General features: G+C 38.5%; 1 protein-coding gene across 1 annotated transcript; it reads left to right on the forward strand.

Annotated features, from left to right (window-relative positions):
* Positions 1-877: 877 nt before the first annotated feature.
* On the forward strand, positions 878-14,989 carry pwp1 (PWP1 homolog, endonuclein). Its single transcript, XM_036577754.1, has 15 exons — positions 878-1,056; positions 2,653-2,711; positions 3,458-3,609; positions 3,755-3,840; positions 5,074-5,170; positions 5,286-5,396; positions 6,088-6,215; positions 6,925-6,989; positions 7,499-7,595; positions 7,887-7,948; positions 8,062-8,173; positions 8,315-8,405; positions 10,389-10,510; positions 11,639-11,744; positions 14,081-14,989. Exons 1-15 carry the CDS (start codon positions 991-993, stop codon positions 14,167-14,169), a joined length of 1,443 nt encoding a protein of 480 aa, XP_036433647.1. The 5' UTR covers positions 878-990; the 3' UTR covers positions 14,170-14,989.
* Positions 14,990-15,689: the final 700 nt, after the last annotated feature.

Here is a 15,689-nt window from a genome sequence, read left to right on the forward strand (position 1 = left end):
AGAACTGAACCCCTTTTTCGCTCCTTTGACTTGAATAGGTTTGCCTTTTATAATCTTTGTCAAAGCTGACAGCTAATTCAGTCAACACCACGGCAGAATCTATAATTAACAATATTATAATTGTAGCTAAATACTAAACACATAAATACAGAACCTTTAAAAACTCTCCCAGTTGGTTAGCCTTCCCGAATGATTTGGCTTTGTTTCACAAATCTTTAAAATTATGTGTAGTAAAAATGCCATTAAACCGTGCTTAATATTTTTTATATTACATTTGTACATATAATATTAATGCCTTGCGTTTTTGTTTATTATTTTTTAATTTTTTTTTCCCTTGTGTACCCCGTAATCAGTTTTATGTAAGATCTTATTCTGATTGTTGAACGGATTGTTGCTGCTCTGGTTATCAAAGTTGCTGCACAAAGCCTTTTTCATACTGATTGAATTAAAAACAACAACAACAACAACAATAATAATGATAATAATAATAATAATAATAATAATAATAATTCAGTCGAGCTCGGAAGAATTCACTTTGCTTATTTGTGTCTTATCTTGTTGCTTAAATCTAGACTTTATTTCTGCAGTCGTTTTTTGCAAATACCAGAATTTTGAAGGGACGGTTGTTTTAGAAGAGAAAGACTTCTTTTATGGAAATTTGCCAGAAAAATACCTTCATACATCACGTTTGTACCCACAGATCTGTGTAATTACATTTCTACATTAGTGAACTGGCGCCAGCAGTAAAATAAGAAATACTGTAAACCCGCTGCTGCGTTAAAGCTTTTCAATGATTTTATGCTTGAAATAAAAAAAAACAAACAAACAAACAAAAAGACTTCTTTTATGGCGGGGCGCGTACGTCATCACTCCGAGTCAGGCTGTAGAAGAGCCCCGGAGAGCCCACGTGGTTTGCAGCTTAGGCAGCGCAGCTGTTGAAACGCGAAAAGACTGAAAAATAAATATTAAACCAAACCGGCCGCCGCGGTCATGAGCTCCCAGATCACCTGTGTCGGGTGGGTGAAGAGAGGAGCTTCCAAAGAAACGCCGGATAAAGTGAGTGACAGACTGAAGTCCAGTCAGCTGAGCTGAGTGACCTGCCTGTTATTCTGGGGTTCGTTCTGAGACTGACAGGCAGTTATTGTGCTCTCTGGCTGCTCATATCCTCATAATTTTGCTTCCTCGTGTATTTTTATTGTTCAAGAACAACGCAAATATATATATATATATATATATATATATATATATATATATATATAAAAACATAAACACACACATCAGACAGGCCGCACATTCTCAGTGTTTTTTCAACAGGCAGTCATTTCACATTGTTTAGGTTAATCTATAAAACAGTCAGTGGCTCAGACTTCCAGTGTTTATGTTTATGTATATGGATTTTTGCTCATTAAAGAATAAAATGAATAAATTAGTGTTTATCTGCTTTATTAGAGATGTTTATGAAGCCATACAGTAAATTCAGAGAGATTACAGTCAGTCAGTTTTTTATGAGTTTGAGCAGTTCTGAAATCATTGAATCACACTTTTAGGAAAAGATTCAGATAATCTATATTTCTAAATTTAAAAGCTATGTTTGAGAGAGAGAGAATGTTCATATATAACATTCCACAAAAGCTTCTTTCACTTTTTTGTTTAAGCCCATGTAGAAATATGGCTGAACAATTTGGGGTAATATAGGTTATCTAATTGAGATATTTCTGATCAATATTGAGACGGCAAATTAAATAATACATTGTAAATTAAGCTTCAAGGCTGTTTTTGCTCAAGGAGACCAGCACATGAGTTTTCCAGGCTGGAGGTTTGTACAGTGTAGTACAGGGGTCTTTAATTAAAACTCATAGAGAAAATTTGCTCAAGCGAAGGTTCAAAACATCATAATGTCTAACTTGCATTATGATTCAGTGCCATATACTGTTTACTGAAGTAGCTTAGTAGGTATATCAACATCTTATACAGTCAACAACTGAATATCAAACCAAATAAAGTACAGTTCAGTCATATTTCAACTTTTATGTCAGTTTTTTCTTTTTAGATCACGCCATGTGAAATAAGTTCCCTCTGACTCACTTTCTTCTCTGACTGCTGTTTCCCGCCTCGTCCCTCCCCTGTGTGGCGTCCCTCACTCGAGTCTCAGTGCTCATCGTAATGCACAGATCTGATTGGCTGAGTAGAGTCACATGTGATATTTACAACACATCTGATTGGTCTGTGAGTCTCCCGGGCCGTTAAAGCGGCACTGTAAAGGCTAGAAAAGTTACGCCAATTAAAATAGGACCACCCCATCAAAATTAAATAGTTTATCGGTTACAGGTCCAGGTCCGCATAGGACAGCGTCTGTGTCCGGACTCGGACTGCGGTCCGCTTATTAGTGACCTCCGGTGTAGTATTTCAAACTACCTGTTTGCTGGCAGTGTTATTAATTTCTCCAGTGTTGAATGATGTAAAGTATAATAAAAATTGCAGCTTTGGAAAAAAAAAAAAATTGTTCAGGATTATGTAGAACGTTATTTAAGATTCTGAAACTGCATCCTTCTGGAATAATGTTCATATTCCACAGTTACTGACCTAAATCAGTAAATCTATCCATTAGAAGTAGACGTATCTGACCAGTATCGGTTTTCCTCTCTGTTTAAGGTGGAGCTGAGCAAAGAAGAGCTGCAGCGCATCATAGCCGAGGCGAAGGATGAATTACGGTAAAAGTCGCTCGTGGACAACTTTCACCTGTGTTGTGTCTGACTGTGGCCTGTGTGTTAGTATAAAGAGACCAGTCTGTTGTAGAATCACACATTAAAAAGTCTCATTTTAAGAGGATCACGTTACTTTTTTAAATGAAATCATTTTAGACAATTATTTTTTTACACGAGCACCTTAATGCGTCTCATATTGCCATCTGGAATGTACACGGCTTAACCTCACCTTGGTTTTTTGTGATCCAGAGTTTTTACTTGCTTTTTATCTTTCCTATCAAGATATCAATACAAAACTATCCACCCCCCCCCCAACTCAGAAATACAGCAACTCTCATCAGACTTGGTCTCTTTTAGATCTTAGATGAGTAGAGAAAGTACAGGATAAATGATCCATACATTCCTGACACAACAGACAGCCTACAGACACTGAAACACCAACCCTGCACCAACAAGCCTCCACACATGTACCACACCCTAAACCTTAAATCAAAGGTCTTATCAAACTTTATCAAAGGTTTCGAGCTTAAAGCCTAAAATACTATTTAAATGAAAATGAATTTTTGTGAATTTTTATGAACGTTTGTTATTCTGATTTCCCAACAACAGTGTAGCATCAAAATCATTGCTAGATGGTGGTGCAGCATCACTTTGATCTTCCTCTCTAGTAGTTAAGATGATCTCAGTGCTGCAGTGATGTTAGGAGACTAGGTTTTGCGTTATGACCGTTATGTTTTGATTCTGTTGTCCAGGGAAAGTGATGAGGATGAGGAGAGCATGGCGAACGAGCCGGACGAGACGACTGAAGCTCCTGCAGAAGTGAAAGGTGATGATGATGCAAAGCAAGAGGAAGAAGATGAACTTGCTGAGTATGACCTGGACAAGTATGATGAGCAGGACATAGGTAAGACATCGTCATTATTATTATTATTATTATTATTTTCGTTGTAATTGGGCAAAAATTCCTGTTTACCATTGAATTCTTATAGCTGCTCAGGAAATTTGGTCACATTTTGACTTTGTGGTTATCTGTCCTATTTGTGATCTAGCGACGGCCAACCTCGGAGACAGTTTGGCGGGTTTGACGGTGTTCGGCACTAATGAAGAAGATCCTTATGTCACCATTAAAGACACAGTAAGACAAACAACACAGTTTTTGCACGCCTGTGAACAACACGCGCACGAGCTGTGTCCACTCCGATTATAGTGACTTTCCAAGTTTATAAGCCTGCAATTATTAAGTAATTAAACAGTTGTGTGCAATTTTGCCACTTTTTCTTTATGCTTAATAAATATGCATTTCATGCTGCAAAATTTTGCATCTCTCTGAGGCTAATTATATATAAAAATGCTATACAGCACATTTATTATGAACTATGATTTTGCTCAAATGCTCCACATTAACCCATTCGTTTTGGACTCGCTCAGGAGGGCCCTGTAGTGTTTCGGAAACCCGAAAGACATTACAGAATGAAAATTCTTCTCTTTTCAAGATGTCTGGCCGCCACTGATAAAACAGATGCTTTCTTCCTGAACTAAGCATCAACACAACGAAAGAAGGCTTCGCAATAAGAGTCTTTGTAGAAACAAACCCAGAAAATAACGGCGACAGCACAGATAATCCAGAATAAACATGTAAACAGTTTTTGAAAGCGCTACAATATGCTGGGAAACGTTTAAGAAGTGTGCTGTTGCACACCCCGGTGGGTTGGGGGGGGTGGTAGTGGTGAAGGAGGGTTGTTAAGGAGTTCTCTCTGCTACGCGCTGTTCTGCTAGCTTTACCGCACGGCTTCCTCTTCTTATTTTATGTTAACTTAAGCTTCCCTCAGAGTGACTTACTGCAAAAAAAAAGAGCTAAAGTGATTGGATTTTACTCTAGAGCAGCTAGGTTAGCTCTAACCTGGAGAGAAAGCTCTTTTGATCCCTGTTTACACCTTTACTGAAAAAAGGTAAGAACATTAGAACGTTGCGTTGTCCTGGGGCCTTTAAAAGTAAATGCGTGTGACACGAGTAGAATTTGCAGTGTTTTCTGTACACTGTGTGCTGGTAGTTAGTTGAGTCATGAAAACTTCACTGTATCGCCGGAAAACGCTTTGATGTAGTGTGGAAAAAGTGCACGGCCATGGCTTTGAAAACTGCTTGCAGTCTGAAGTTTCTCCTGCAGGGAGCGCTTTTAGCATGTAAGCACGACACAACCAGAAGAAGCTCATAAATACATTTCAAATCACGTTTGTCACATCACATTAACACAGGTGCAGGAATTGAATTGAATGGAATTGGTTTTAGGTTTGTCATCTTTTCCCTGCATGTGTGTTCTCTACGTTAAACTCAGTGGGGTTTGTTTATCTCTGTGTAATCTGTGTTTTAGGAACAGTATGAAAGAGAGGATTTCCAGATTAAACCTACAGACAACCTCATTCTGGCAGGCAGGGCAGAGAAGGACTGCTGCAACCTGGAGGTTTACGGTCAGTGACGTGTGTGTGGTCATTGCTCATTACTGTGAGGTGTTTTCTTTCACTGTAACATCTATGTGGTGTTGAATTGGTAGTAATTATGGAATATCTCTGTATATACTCTCAGTGTATAACCCTGAAGAGGACTCTCTGTACGTCCACCACGACATCCTCCTCCCTGCTTACCCCCTGAGCATAGAGTGGCTGAACTTTGACCCCAGCCCCGAAGAAGGAGCAGGTAAACACACTAGCTGTCTCTTTATAGTCGTATGCAAAAGTTTTGGCACCCCAGGTCTAATGACATGTTGTTGATTTTAACACACATCTTCTCACTTTTACACATTTTGATGCACAATTAGTGTTTATTTATTCAATTTAACATAAAGGGTAAAATAAAACAGTCGCACATTTTATACTGTGTTCGTTTCCCTGTGTGTTATTTTCACTTAGAAAGTCAACAATACATAATTTGATTGGGGTTGTTCAAACTTTTGCATAATACATAAACTGCATTCCATGGTCAACACAGCTGTGAGGTCCTGGGTTGGTTTTTAGGGAGTAAGCAGTTTGTAAATGAACAGTGTTAACAGTAAAATACCTCATATAATAACTGCATACTTAATAAGACTTGAATTATATTCTTATGATAAAAATGAATGTCAACATGACATTTGTCCTCCTACCTCTGCATTGTTTGCTCTGTACGGTTAGCTTTAAAAAAAAAAACATACAAGTTTAAAGTTGTTAATTACTGAGAAGTTTGCTGTTTCTGCCCTGAGTGTGGCAGTATAAGGTTATTCAGTAACACCATGTATAGTGTGATAGAATAATTCCTTTTCCATGTTCTAAAGTTCTGCTGAAATATTTAAAACTGTCCTCTTCGCAGGGATTTTCTGATGCTTTGTAATCTACCGTGTTCTTTCTCACAGGGAACTATGCAGCCATAGGGAACATGACTCCTGTTATTGACGTGTGGGACCTGGATGTGGTGGACTGCCTCGAGCCTGTGTTTTCACTGGGCAGCAAGAAAGCCAAGAAGACCAAGAAAAGCAAGAAGGTTTCAGCTTCACAGTTCCTATTTGTGCCAAATGGCACACGACATTTTGGTCAAATGTAGGAGTAACATAGCAGCAATGTAAAGCAGGAAGAGTTTTAAGTTACGGTTTTATAAAGGAGAAAAATGGAGGTGAAAGTCTGGACTGGGACAGTGAAAGTTTCAGCTGTATGCTTCTGTTTTTATCAGTCAGACTGGAGACAAACTTTATTTTTTCACACTAAATGTCAGCTGGTCACCAGTGGCAGTTTGCCTACTCTGCATATCATCACATTGAGTCGCTGGATTGAGAGAACTTTACTGATTCCTGCCTATTTAATTATTCAGGATGTTTATTTGAAGCATTTAAAAGCTTGTAAATGGGGGTGTTGGTTGACAGGCATACTGCTTTTATTCCTTTGGGTCTGTTTTTGTTGTAGTACTGTTTGGACAATCTCTGTGTCCCTACAACACACAAAAATATTGGTTTTGTGGTTGGTTGTGTTTTCATGTCTGTCAAACGGCCCCTTCCTGTCAAAGTAGGTGGTGCTAGGCAACATTGAGCATCGAAAAGCATATATAAAACATTTATCTGGACCTTTCAGTACTACAATTTTGAGACATCGTGACTGTTTGACAGCTGTCCACGGTGCTGACCACTGAATGCGTCAGTCAGCTAGTTCACACATCTCCAAGTGTTCTGTGTTTTTCATAACGTCTGTTTTTCTGTTAGGCTGCTGAGCGTGTCGAGGGGCACACTGATGCTGTGTTGGATCTGTCATGGAATAAGTTGGTCAGGTGAGCCAAACTGGTGTTTAATAAACTTTTAATTTAGGGCATTTGCACAAATGATGCAGCTCTGTTTATCTAATGACATGATTTTCATTAATAATGTGTCAATAATTATATTTTTATTTATCCTTATTTTATCTTATTTATTAAGCCCATATATTGTTGTAATTTTAATGCTTTATTGATTAATTTTTAAATTTACAAATGATTATTATTACATTTTTTAGCATTTGATATGTTTTCACTAATTAAATTCTCAATCCCTGATTTCTTTATTGGCTCGACGACGTTGTAGATGGATAGAGCTTTATTGTAATTTAGCAGCTCTAGAACTGACAGCAAGGACATATATTAAAAAGAAAATGAAGGTAAATAAGGCCAGTGACGTAAAGATAAAGACAATGTGTATATGAAAACATACTAGAAACATATTAAATGAGGGTCTCCCTCAATGTACTCCAAGCTTAAATAAGGACTGATTGATTTATTGATTGATTGATTTTTGCTTTGCTCAGGAATGTGTTGGGCAGTGCTTCAGCTGATGAAACTGTGATTCTCTGGGATTTAGTGCAAGGCAAACCAGCAACGACATTAAGACTGCACACAGATAAGGTTTGTATGGAAATGTACAGAAGAGGCTTATGTAGCACCTTCTATGTATAGAGATACAACTTAATGTAGTTTACCAAAAAGTGCAAATAAAATGTGTTAATGAGAAAATTAATTGCTAACTTGCATAAATTTGAATTGTTTTTAAATGGGCCATGGAAGCTGAAGGTTAATTGGGTCCTTCTTAGATATTATACGCTGGTTACAAGTGCCACATATTGGTGTAAATAGAATTGTGACTGTAACTCTAACTGTGTTTAAAACGATCCAGATCCTGAATTTCTGTTGTTTCAGGTTCAAACTCTGAAGTTTCACCCGTTTGAGGCCCAGACACTCGTCACTGGATCCTATGATAAGTATGCAAACCAGTGAATTCCTATAACTGGCTCATCATTCTGTGTCTCTTCATGGTTTTATCTTAATCAAAGCTGTAATGAGGTCTGTCTTTGTTACTGCATGTGCTTTCCAGGTCCGCTATCCTGTACGACTGCCGGAGTCCAGAATCCAGCCATCGTATCTGGCGGTTCAGCGGTCAGGTGGAGCGTCTGGTGTGGAATCACTTCTCTCCCTGCAACTTCCTCGTGAGTATTGTTGTTGGCAAATGTGGCAATTACGTTTTTTTTTCCTAGCAAATAAACGAATGTGAAGTGAAAGAGGCTCGTCTCAGATATTATATATTAGCCTTTCGGTGCATGTAAATGATCACTGTCTTTATATTTCAGGCAAGTACAGAGGATGGCTTCGTTTACTGTCTGGACGCCCGGTCAGACAAGCTGGTGTTTACGCTGAGAGCACACGACGGAGAAGTGTCAGGTAGGACCCCAGAGAAGGAGGGGGGCAGAAGTTCGCTGTAGTCCTCAAAGTAGATTTAGTGTCCTTTTTTTTCCTCTTCAGCTCATTATATGTATTTGTTGAAGCCTGAATAAAAGAGTTATCACTGAGAAACTGATAAAGGCATCAGATTGCAAATAATAAAATATTATGTAGTGATTCTGAGATTTTAAAAATTTTAAAAGTAGAATCTACTTTTTTCTAAGCCTTCAGAAATTTTTTGAAAGTGGGAAATTCACAGTATAGTCGCACCAACAGTAGTATGCAGAAGCTTCAGCATCCCCGGTCCAATTATTAATCATTTTGCTAATTTTCTAAGAAAATAAGAAAAGTGAAAATAAGTGAACACATCCTATACAGAGAATACACTTAAATATGACATTGTTCTGCAGATTTAAATGCATAATTTTTATTTGTTTTAACATATAAAACATAAAATGTGCCATAACTTTTGCACAGACAAGATTTTTTTCCAATTTGTTAAATTCACTAAATAAACAGTAATTGTGTATTAAAATGTGCAGCTGTGTGTCTCTGTAGAGGATGTGTTCTTTATTTACACTTAGAAAATCAACAAAACGTCATTTGACTGGGGAACTTTTGCATCCAAGTGTCACAATAGAGTACAACAGACATTTTTGCTTTTTAGTCAATTACAATTTAGTTAATTACAGTAAATATGTATAAATAAGATTGTCGAAAATGTTTCATGTTTACATTTATTAATGCTTACAAAAAAAAAATAAATCAGGAATTGTGAATAAATAGTCCTGGGGGGCTTTTAAGCGCTGTATTCTTTTGTGTGTATAAGTGAGTCCCAGGACCCCCAGTGTGAATCTGCACAGTTATAAATGATGAAGAACAACAATTTAATATGGTTCATGTTGAAAAGAGTAAACAAAACCTTCAAGTTTCCCCAACAATCAACAGTCAGACTTAAACCTGTTAAAGAATAACAATCAAACACTTTTATCTTCAGAATAAAAAAGAAAAATCAATAAAAAATCAACTAATCTAAGCACTCTAGAATAGTGACACTATAAAAGAGTGTTATTATAATTAATTACTCATAATAACTGCTAGCTAATAACTAAGGCTGGTGCGTTTACATTTCACACCTAATATTTCCATTTAAAATAAAATGTGATTTTCGTCATGGTCATTTGTTTTAACATTGGATGTAAAACTGAAGTTTTGAAATTTTTTGAAACTTTTTTAATTGAATAGTAGTGTTTACAGATGTAATTAATTTTCAAACATTTTATAATATTATGCTATGTTTTTTATTACTGAATAGTAACAAGGATAGAAGGAAATCAAACTCAAACTCTTCATTTCTTTTATTAATGTTAAACTTTATGACCTGTCTGTAAAGCACTTTGGGTTGCAACCATTATGAAACAGCTCTATAAATTATCATTATTATTATTATTATTATTATTACACATATAAACTTGTGAACCTCACTGTAATAAACATCTAATTATCTGATGTTTAATATGTGAGGCTTCCTGAAATGTAAAAGATGACGTGTGATGGTTCTTTTTATCACATTAAACCTGCTTTCTTTGTGCTTCTTACACCCTGCTGACCTTTGAGGGAAGAGGATTTTTGTTTTTTTTTTCTTTCTTTTTTTTTTGTATACTAATATACAGACCTTTTTCAAGGGTTTCAGTGTTTTAATTACACTTTTGCTCTTTATTTTAGTTCAGTATTGTAAAAAATAATTAGAATGTAAATAGTTAATACAAAATAAAAATATATTAATGCTGTTATGCCAGAAGTATTAATTCAGAAAAAAGTGCAGCGAATACATGATTACGATATTCACCTCCCATCATTCTCTGCTTAGCTAATTTGATCCACTGTCACTGAGTTTATCCTGCTTCTGTCTCTGGTCTGTCTCTTATTAAGGTGATGGAGTGTTCTCTTTAAAGTTCTGTGATCTGCTGTTCTCTCTTGCAGGTTTGGACCTGAGCAGTCAGGTCAGCGGCTGTCTGGTCACGTCCTCGGCTGACAAACACGTGAAGATCTGGGACATCCTGGGCAACAAGCCCAGCCTAATTCACTCCAGAGATATGAAAATGGTACATCTGCACGACAGCTTCCCCACCTTTAGTCATATCAGATCTAGAATCAAGTCTCAGTCAGATTATATGGCGACACTTTATTGTAGGGCAGTGTTTATAAGGCTACATGACACCAACATAAACAAGACCTACATGAGCATTTATAAAAGCCTGTTCCAGTAGCCGTTTGTCATAAAGGCTGCTTTAGTCAACTTTAATGTCAAGGTTACATAACGCGTGTGTCAGGTGTCCGTTTTTTTTTGTGAAATGACATAACATGTTATAACAGTTGACTTTGTAGCTCAGTGCACACTGATCAGCCATGACATTAAAACCACCATTGGCTGTCCATTTTATCAGCTCCACTGACCATATAGTTTCACTCTGTAGCTCTACAGTTACAGACTGTAGTCCATCTGTTTCTCTGCATACTTTGTTGCCCTGTTCTTCAGTGGTCAGGACCCCCATGGACCCTCACAGAGCAGGTACTGTTTGGGTGGTGGATCATTCTCAGCACTGCAGTGACACTGACGTGGTGGTGGTGTGTTGGTGTGTGTTGCGCTGGTATGATTGAAGAACAGGGTGAAAGTGGGCTAACAAAGTATGCAAAGAAACCTCCTTTTGGGAATCTGAATTAATGTAGAGTAATTAAAAAAAAATATTATTAAAATACAAACGATTTACATGCCACTTATGTTTTTTGTAGTTAAAATTACAATTTTTAGCTTTCTGTGTAATTTAATCTTAATGCTAAGAAAGTTCATTTGTGCTACAACACTTGTAGCTTTTATAGCACCAGTAAATTTTTGCGTACAGCTTCTGGACTATGTCATTTGCCGTGAACTGTTCATGTAGGTTTCATGTAGCCTTATGAGCACTGCCCTACGGTTAAAGAAGCTAATAATGATTAAAAGCCATTACCTAGTAATAATTACTGAAATGGCTTTCTGAGAGGTGACGACTGTCAGCCATTGTTAGTCACATTAGCTTTTTTGGTTCCACATTTTTTAACGGCTCTCTGGGGGAGTCTGAGCACTGATGAAGTGTCCAGTTTTAGGAAAACATTTCATGGCTATAATATAATGATAACATAATAATAATATAATAATTTATAGCTATAAAATGTATATGCTTTTTCTCCATCAGGGCGTGATGTTCTGTGCGGCCTGCTGCCCCGACTTGCCGTTCGTGTATGCATTTGGAGGACAGAAGGATGGACTGCGTGTGTGGGACATTAGTGATGTAGCTGCTGGTATGAAACATGTTACTGATCTTCTGCTCAGTGTTTGTGCATGTATGTCTCAGAGGTTCTGCTTGGAAGTTTTGGTTCTGGTCACAGTGTCTGGAAATGATTCAGTTTGCTGGACAGAATGAGTAAAAGTCCAGTCGTTATTTGTGAAAACGTTGCACAGAACCTACACTGTGTTCTCACGTGACGTGACGGCCTAATCCAAACACTACATACTGCATGTTCTTCAACAGACCTAAATAAGCCTCTACTAAAGAAAACATATTTTCTGGAATGGCGGCTATTTCAGCATTGCTCTTGATGAGCGTTTGACAGGAGGCATGCAAGCTAACTTGATGTGACTTTTTACTAGCATAGTCAAGTTAATTGGCTACAATTAAATACTTAAAAATAACATTATTTCTTTTAGCATATGCCTACTGTGGCATGCGCCCACCCCCTGAGCCCCCGACGATGACTGCCGCGAGAGCCGGCAGGAAGGCAGGGCCCGAACACCCAGCGGCGACGAACCTCGGCCGCGACGGCAGGGAGAGAGCCGCGAGTGGGGAGGGGGCGGAGCGCAAAGCCCGAGCTCCTCCGAATAACCCGAGTGATGCGAGTGACGGCGGGAGGAGGAGGAAGACGACGACAGTGCCGGCAACGAGAGGCACCAGGGCAAGGAGCGAGTCCCGAGCTCCGCCTCCTTGTCACCGCCCCCAGCTGGCAGCTCAGCCGCCCGGGTCGAAAGTGAGGTGTAAGGGAGCGGCCTCGCCTGTAACAGGGGGCGGGGCCCAGGCGGCGGAGCTCGGGACTCGCTCCTTGCCCTGGTGCCTCTCGTTGCCGGCACCGTCGTCGTCTTCCTCCTCCTCCCGCCGTCACTCGGGTTATGTGGAGGAGCTCGGGCTTTGTGCTCCGCCCCCTCCCCACTCGCGGCTCTCTCCCTGCCGTCCTGGCCGAGGTTCGTCGCTGCTGGTTGTTCGGGCCCCGCCTTCCTGCCGGCTCTCGCGGCCGTCATCGTCGGGGCCCGGGGGACGGGCGCATGCCACACCTACATTTATCAGAAAAAACATGCATGTTTGGTAGAATTAGTAAATCATCGTTGAATTTTGAGGAGATAAAGCTGAAACCAAACATGCGCTTTATTTAAGCTTGAGTTCTGTGTTGTGCCAAACTTTCAGCAGAATTTTGCGTCTGATGTGTTTTTAATTTACCGGCCTTGCAGAGTTTTTACCAGTCAAATGCTGGTATTTGCCAGCTAGTAGAAACCCTAAGATACAACTCCTTTCCAAAAAAGTTGGGAAGCTGTTGCTGGTATCAGATTAAAAATGGTATATATTTTTCAAAAACCAATTTTCTCAGTTTCAACATTTGATATGTTGTCTATTTTCAGTTTAAAAATAGGGTTTAAAAGATTTTCGAATGATTGCATTCTATTTTTATTTACATTTTGCACAGCGTCCCAACGTTTTTGGAAACGGGGTTGTGTGTGTTTTGCATGTTTGTTTTGAAAAGTTTCTTTTACACAGCATTGTACATAATTTCCAGTGTAAAGATGCAGTAACTGTCACTGTGTTTCTGTGTTGTATCTTATTAGCCGTGTTTACATGCTGCCCAATAATCCGTTAATAATCCGACTAATAGCTAAATTGGAATAAAATACGTCAATGTAAACACTTCAGTCAGAATAGTCTAGTCTGAGGCCATTCGGAATACAGTTTCTATCCGACTGATCGAGGTGGGTAATCCTGTAAATAATCCCTTAAATAGAAGAATAATATCCGTGTAAACGCCTGTATCTGATTACATTCCCTATCAGAAAGTTTAAGTCCGTTCTGATCGTGTTCGCCGCGTCACAGTGAAAGTTTATACCGTTCAACATGGCGGAGCAGAAACTGGTCTGCAGAGGAGACGAAGTTTATGCTCTGATCTTTAAAAGACGGCGGTGGGACGGACGTCCAGCTTATGCGTCTCAGAACACGACGTCTTCCTCTCGGCCTTCTTTAATAAGGACATGTGAAGGACGTTTTCCTGAGTCTGACATCATTTTAAAGTAGTTAAAAACACAAGCACTGCTCACTGCTGCTCATCTCACTCTGACTGGACGCACGTGACGTCGCTGTCATAGTAACATCTACGCTAAGGGGTTTTCCATGCATGCGCATCATTTTGGATCAGATTACTTGTAGTGAGCATTTAAACAGATTTTCATCAGATTGATGAGTAGAGTGAGAATAAACACTTCAGTCTTAATCTATAATCGGAATCTGTTCAATCGGATTAGCAAAAATCTTTGCATGTAAACACAGATGCTGTTGAGTTTGTTTGCTGATGACTGAAGTTCTGTTGTTTTCTGTCTCCAGTTTCAGAGGTTTTCGGCAGTAGAGAGCGTTTGGTGGCCAACACGGTGTCGGGGACTTCCAGCAGTACAGCAGCCATGGAGGTTTCATAACAACTGCTTACAATTCCCTAATTCATTTGTGCATTTGACTCAAATACATCCAGTGGAACAGACAGACTCTTGTCATCAAAGACGTATTCCAGGTCCCACTTCAGACGCTGTCAGGAGTTTCTCCTTGAGTGTTTGTGGAATGAGAAAGGACCAATAAGGAACAAACATCTGTGTTGCTGAAGTCTGAGAAGGCCTTAATTGATGGGGTGTATTTTGTGAGCAATCCAGCTGTTATACCGTGCTCAGACTGCTGGATAGTCACACCTTACTTTACTGAGCAGTTGACCTTTTTATGCACTTTTGGTAAAAAGTTTGAGCTTCTCCAGTTCAGTTCTTTATGGTTGTCTATCTACATAAACTTGACTATAACTATAACTTGATTACAATTAATATATTGTCACTGTCCAATGAAAAATAAGTATCTCCGAAATAGTAACTTTACAGAAGAGGGGAAAAACCCTCTTTACTTTCAATGTAAGTTAATAGAAAAGGTTTTTATTCTAAGCAATTTTGGACCATTTCTATTGGCTCAATCATGAAATTTTCACAGCTGCTGAGTCAAATGATGCAGAAAAGTAAAAATCACAAAAAATGGAGATACATGTTTTTAATTGGACAGTGACGATATGCTTTTACATAAGCAGATGATCTTAAGGGAGTTTTTTAATGAAAATGGGAATCATAGAGTTCAGTTAAATGAATAATGGCCAAAGCAAAGCAAAGTAAATTTGGTTTGAAGTCAACCCAAACCAGTCAAAAGTTTTATCATTTTATTGCTTTGCTTTCTGATTGCTAGTAAAGGTGAGCCTAATTCAAGCTACTACAATGTTTTTGTTTGATTTATAGCTTCGTAATGAGGTTTTGACAGAGTGTATGAAAATATTCTGTCCCTAAACAACACATACAAATTGGTTTAAGCATCAAATATAATCTTGATTGTTGAATCACTCTGGACTTCACATGCCTGTAATGCAGTGTTGGAGGCTGAAACACTCTATGCGAGAGCAGTCAAACGTTTGAAAAGTGGATAAGTGGGGACCCTGAAACAGAAGTTGGGAATACAATTGTACCTCAACAATGGGTTCCAGTTGCCCAAATTTATACTGGTGAGGATCAAGAAGTGCTAATATTCTTGCCTTTTTGTCAGTTAAACATAGTGGAACTTATTCAAATTCATTAGAATAAAGACAAATGAACATAAATACAGTTAAAAGTAACTAGAAATTCCTATTTTGAAACATTTATCCTGGTGGAAGAACAAAGTTCCTCCTGGATGCCTCAAGCCATTACACGGATTTATTAAGTTCCATCACTAACACTCTTTATTTAACATAATGAAGTGTTGATTAGATAAAGCAGGTATTGGATGATGACTGTGGATACTGAGGAGAGGTTTTACAGACATAAAATCACTGCTTATTGTATTAATAATATTTGTATATCGCTGCTGTCAGAACAAAACCTTGTATCTCTAAAATGGTAACTTTACAGGAGAAGGAAAAAACATACATTACTTTTAA

Source organism: Colossoma macropomum, unplaced genomic scaffold (genome assembly GCF_904425465.1).
Source record: "Colossoma macropomum unplaced genomic scaffold, Colossoma_macropomum, whole genome shotgun sequence".
Lineage (NCBI taxonomy): Eukaryota > Metazoa > Chordata > Actinopteri > Characiformes > Serrasalmidae > Colossoma > Colossoma macropomum.